Source organism: Otolemur garnettii, unplaced genomic scaffold (genome assembly GCF_000181295.1).
Source record: "Otolemur garnettii isolate 467f Iridium unplaced genomic scaffold, OtoGar3 scaffold00148, whole genome shotgun sequence".
In the NCBI taxonomy this organism is placed as follows: Eukaryota; Metazoa; Chordata; class Mammalia; order Primates; family Galagidae; genus Otolemur; species Otolemur garnettii.
The window spans coordinates 3,940,659-3,946,185 of NW_003852543.1; the positions used below are offsets into that span (position 1 = coordinate 3,940,659).

Consider the following 5,527-nt stretch of genomic DNA (forward strand, 5'->3'; position numbering starts at 1 on the left):
AATAACAGAGAATACAGAGAATCTGTCAAAGGGGAGAACTAGATGCTAAACTAGAATTTCTGTTAAAAGAGTTGTGTGGTGACAGAAAGCTAGCAAGACAGCAGGAAAGTATCAAGCCTTGAACACAATCATTTAGTAACCTAGAAGAGCCCCATCAATGAATTGTAGCAAATACAACAACATAACAACACTTATTTCTGTAACCATTTCACCTTCCCACAGCCTTTTCACGTCCATTGTCCTATTTCACTCTTACAACACTGGTGGGCAAAACAAACAGGTATTATGGAGCTCCTCTAACAGAGAAACTGAAAACTAAGAGGTTAAAGAACCTGCCTACAGCTCACAGTGGACAGTGACAAGAGCCGTATCTAGAACCCAAGTCTGTCTTTCTTTCTTTTTTTTTTTTTAAGAGACAGAGTCTCACTTTATTGCCCTTGGTAGAGTGCCGTGGCATCACACAGTTCACAGCAACCTCCAACTTCTGGACTTAGGCGATTCTCTTGCCTCAGCCTCCCGAGTAGCTGGGACTACAGGCGCCTGCCACAACGCCCGGCTATTTTTTTGTTGCAGTTTGGCCAGGGCTGGCTTTGAACCTGCCACCCTCGGTATATGGGGCCAGCGCCCTACCCACTGAGCCACAGGTGATGCCCTAGATCCCAAGTCTTTCAACTGCCCTTTAACTCTTTTATCTGAACAAAATGCTCTGTACTCTGTCCAAAAATGAGCACTACAATCTGGGTTAAGGGGCCAGTTTGTGCAGACAGCTCACATAGAAACTTCTCCTACCCTTCTGCTCCTTTAGAATTCTGACACAGAAAAATGAATTGGGAAAAGTAGTTCTCTTTTCTGAGGTTCACTTATCTACAACTAATAAGAAAAATCACATAAAAATAAGTTCTTAGCTTTTGAGAGCCCAAAATAAAGTATCGAAAGATGCCAAGGTCATCCCCAAAAGTGGTCATAAAGATTTAGAAAGAGCCCTGGAAACCAAAAAGAAAGCATCATCTTACACTTGTACAAAATCACAGTGCAGGCACACCAGGAATACTGCATTCACTTCTTGCCGCCATACCTCAAGGAAGACAATGTAGCTAGAAAAGGTCCAGAGAGGGACAAATAAAATGACCAATGGCTCAGAGTAGCTTACACATGAAAATAAAATTTTAAATTAGACTCTTCAAACTGAAATAATATGGGGAAGGTACTGCAGTGAAGTTTAGGATAAATATAAAAGAGCAGTCTCCTACTTTGCAAAGTTATTAAACAGAGTTAGGTTATTAAACCCAAGAAGTAGTACCGTTAGGTTAATCAGGAATTAAAGACATTTCAGAAAACAGATTCAAAAGGAATTATTTGCTATAATTAGGGCAATGGAGAGCACTTCCCAACACAAAGAAATAAAATTTCTTTATTATGAAGGTCACCATAATCTTGGAAATAAAGATCCTTGATATCCACAGAAGACAGAATACTGGGGATAGACAGTAAAATTAAGTCAGTATGCCACTGCTGAACTTTTTAGGACTTTTTGGGTCACCAACACAGAAGGGAGAAAGATTCTTACCACCCGATTCCACAAGGCACCCTGTTTACTTTGCATATCTGGGGTAAGGCGGATATATTGGGTCATCACCATGGCATTGCCCATCAGATTCCACAGTGAGGAACCACCTGTGCCCACACCTATGGGGAAGAAGTAGATCAGTTCATACTCCTCAACACCAACCAGTTGAGAAAGCTACCTCTGAGTCTCTGATAGCTGGAGCCATCATCTTTACTTTTCTTTCGTGTCACTCAATCTTCTGCCTTCTGTCATGAATAAATCTTAAATCCTTACCATCTTTTTCATTTTTTTTTCTTTTTTAGAGACAGAGTCTCACTTTGTAGCCTTAGGTAGAGTGCCATGGTGTCACAGCTCACAGCAACCTCCAGCTCTTGGGCTTAGGAGATTCTCTTGCCTCAGCCTCCCAAGTAGCTGGGACTACAAGCGCCCGCCACAACGCCCGGCATTTTGTTGTTGCTGCATTGACATTCAAATGTTAAGCTACTTTTTCCTGTCCCCTTAGACTATAAATTCCTTGAAAAGTGAAAATTTTGTGTCTGTATAACCCATAGTGTTAGCAAAGAGACCAGCACAGAGGAAGCACTCCATTCATCTGCAAAGGGACTAAATTACTCTCAGTAGTAGTGTATACAGCTCTTGCACTTTTGAGTTGTTTACCATTCCGCTATCTATGCCTCTGTGGGGGAAACAGGCTTGTGTTAGTTAAATCATTTGCACCAATCTATACTCTTCATACCTATCAATTTTCTGTGTTTAAGAGTCTATGAACCTTAAATAGAAGCTCATAAACCCATCAACAGGGCTCCTAAACTGGAGAAGAGCAGGTATTCTATCTAGTAACAGAATTGCATCTTCTTTCTCACTCTCAGTAAGTTTTACCCCAGTTCTTCCTCCTGCTTTATTTCTACCCCATCTGGAGACCGGATCATTGCTAGTGGCCTTCGATCATTCCTCACCATTTTCAGTTTTCTTCCATTCCCACACTCCTGTCCAATTCCGCACTCCCCTTTGTCTGTGCCTAGAGCTAGTGGCAACTGGAAGCCCAGCCGCTAGCTGACGGAAACTTCCAGATCTTGGGGAAGGGGAAAGAGGGAGAGCTCACCCGTGCCCTTCGGACCTGTAGCTCCCAAAAAGAGGAAATCTTGCGGCCCTCACCCACCACCATCAATTTCCTAAGGGCAGTGAAGCCTTTCGCCCCCCCTGCCTCTACAGATAACCTCAGGTCCGGGATCCTCCCCCTGCACGACCACTTCACGCCAGGTCCTCACCCTGGTAGGGCTTCGATAGCGAATGCTCCCGCTTCAAATATTCGAACGTTTGACCCGCCCCAACTTGTCGTGGCCCCTGCCCAGACCCCAGCAAAAGGAGAAGGAGCAACATTCTGGACCAATTTCGAGTCGAAAAACGTCGCCGCCACCGCCGCCACCACGCAGAGGGTCCCACACTCGCAGCCATCTTTCCCACTGCTGTCCCTGCATTAAAGACCCGCCCCGCCACTCAAGCCATTGGCTGGTAGAACCACTTCTCCCGCGTTCCATTGGCTCTGATCAAGTCCCCGCCCCTCAAGAGAGTCTAGAACCTATTGGCTGGGTTGAGTATCAGGTGCCTTGCCAACCTAGAAATGAGTTGTGGCTGAATTCCCAGCCTCTCTTTATTTGCATTTGCCCTGAGCTCCACTACGCCTGCTGGGATATGTAGTAATTTCTATTTTGTTTCTGCGTTCGAGAGTAAATTTAAAGAGATAAAACTATTCTTCTGGCCCCAAGCAAACATTCTCTCTTCTCTGCGGTAGTCCCCACCTGACTGCAAAACTCTGTTGGAAGAATATAGAAATGAAAAGAGAAATACACGAATCCCCAAAGTAGCTGGAAAATTATCAGATTTATAAAAGTCTTGAACAGTACTGAAACCAACTTGACCTCATGGTATTTATAGAAACTCCACCTATAGCCGAGCATTGTGGCGGGCACCTGTACTCCCAGCTCCTCGGGAGGCTGAGGCAAGAGAATCAATTAAGCCCAAGAGTTTGAGGTTGCTGTGAGCTGTGATGCCACAGAAGAGTTTGAGGTTGCTGTGAGCTGTGATGTCACCGCACTTTACCGAGGGCGACATAGTCAGACTGTCTCAAAACAAAGAAACTCTACCTAACAGTGGAAGACAAATTCTCTTCAGGTTCAAATGACAAGTTTGCCAACATATTCTGGGCCATAAACCAAACCACAAATGTAAAAAATTGGCTCGGCGCCTGCGGCTTAAGTCACTAAGGCACCAGCCACATACACCTAAGGTGGAAGGTTTGAATCCAGCCCGGCCCGCCAAACAACAATGACGGCTGCAACCAAAAAAATAGTCAGGCATTGTGGCGGGCGCCTATGGTCCCAGCTACTTGGGAGGTGGATGCAGGAGACTCTCTTGAGCCCAGGAGTTGGAGGTTGCTGTGAGCTGTGATGCTATAGCACTACCCAGGGGGACAGCTTGAGGCTCTGTCTCAAAAAAAAAAAAAAAAAAAAAAAATGTAAAAAAAATTGAAAACACACAAATTCATTCTCAATGCTATCACTTACTTTCCATCTCTCCCTTCATCTTTCCTCTGAACCACATATATCGGGACTGGTCTATCCACCACTCTCAACAAGGCACTAAAGTGATTTAACATCTAACCATGGTTAGTATCAGGGTTAAATAAGTCGATACTGGTAAACCTCTTAGAATGGTGACTGGCATGTAGTAAGCACTGTTACATCAAAATCATTGTTACTGATGGGGCCTTTACTGGCTCCTAATCACCTGTGAGGAGAAAATTCAAGCACTTTAGTTTGGCACTCAAAGTCCTCTGCCATCTGGCCCTAGCCTTATTGCCCATGGCTCCCTTCCTCCATCTGTATGTTCCAGCTTCCCCTCCTCCCTCTTCTTCTTTTTTTTTTTCTTTTATTGAGACAGTCTCACTTTGTCACCCTAAGTAGAATGCCATGGTGTCATAGCTCACAGTAACCTCAAACTCTTGGGCTCAAGTGATTCTCTTGCCTCAGCATCACTAGTAGCTGGAATTGGAGGCACCCACCACAACACCCAGCTATTTTTAGAGACAGGTCTTACTCTGGCTCAGGCTGGTCCGGAACCTGTGAGCTCAGGCAATATATCTGCCTCAGCCTCCCACAGTGCTGGGGTTACAGGCTTGAACCACTGTGCCCCGCATTCCCTCTTCTATTTGGCAGCCGATTTCTTTCTGGAGGCTTTCCCCAGCTTCCTCAGACCAGGGTAAATGTCTCTCCCTGAGCTCTCAAAGTGTTCCATTCACATCTCTTTGCCAGATATGGTTTTGTGTCCTCCCAACAGACTTAACCAAAGTTAACCTTTTCTTTCCTAAACATAAATATATTCAATGAGAGAAACATGAATATAAGCCTGCGTTACAGACCATCAATTTTTGGGGGGGAGTTGGAGTCTCATAAAGTCGCCCTCAGTAGAGTGCTATAGCATCATAGCTCACAGCAACCTAAAACTCTTGAGCTTAAGTGATTCTCTTGCCTCAGTCTCCTGAGTAGCTGGGACTACAGGTGCCCACCACAACACCCGGCTATTGTTTTTGTTGTTGTTGAAGTTGTCATTGTTGTTTAGCAGGCCCAGGCTGGGTTTGAACCTGCCAGCCCTGGTGTATGTGGCCGGCACCCTAACTACCCAGGAGGTCAACTTTTAAAAATTAAATTTGGGGGCAGTGCCTATGGCTCAAAGGAGTAGGGCACTGGCCCCATATGCCAGAGGTGGCGGGTTCAAACCCAGCCCTGACCAAAAACTGCAAAAAAAATAAAAAATTAAAATTAAAATTAAAATTGGGCGGCATCCATAGCTCAGTGGGTAGGGTGCTGGCCACATACACTGAGGCTGGCAGGTTCAAACCCAGCCTGGACCAGCTTAAAAAACAACAATGATGGGTGGCGCCTGTGGCTCAGTGAGTAGGGC

General features: G+C 45.2%; 1 protein-coding gene across 6 annotated transcripts in view; it reads right to left on the reverse strand.

The window, feature by feature from the left end:
- The window catches only part of LMAN2L (lectin, mannose binding 2 like), a 34,523-nt gene extending 31,449 nt beyond the window's left edge, over positions 1-3,074 (reverse strand). For 2 of the 6 annotated variants that reach the window (XM_023518809.1, XM_003799276.3), the window contains exons 1-2: positions 2,836-3,074; positions 1,568-1,686 (exon numbers count right to left, since the gene is read on the reverse strand). Coding sequence is in view for 1 of the 6 variants with exons in the window: in XM_003799276.3 (XP_003799324.1) it covers positions 1,568-1,686; positions 2,836-3,022 (306 nt within the window). In the remaining 5 variants the exon portion in view is untranslated. Of the gene's footprint in view, positions 1-1,013; positions 1,095-1,567; positions 1,687-2,835 lie in introns of all 6 variants that reach the window. The other 4 variants (XM_023518810.1, XM_023518807.1, XM_023518808.1 and 1 more) reach the window with 4 other exon arrangements.
- Positions 3,075-5,527: the final 2,453 nt, after the last annotated feature.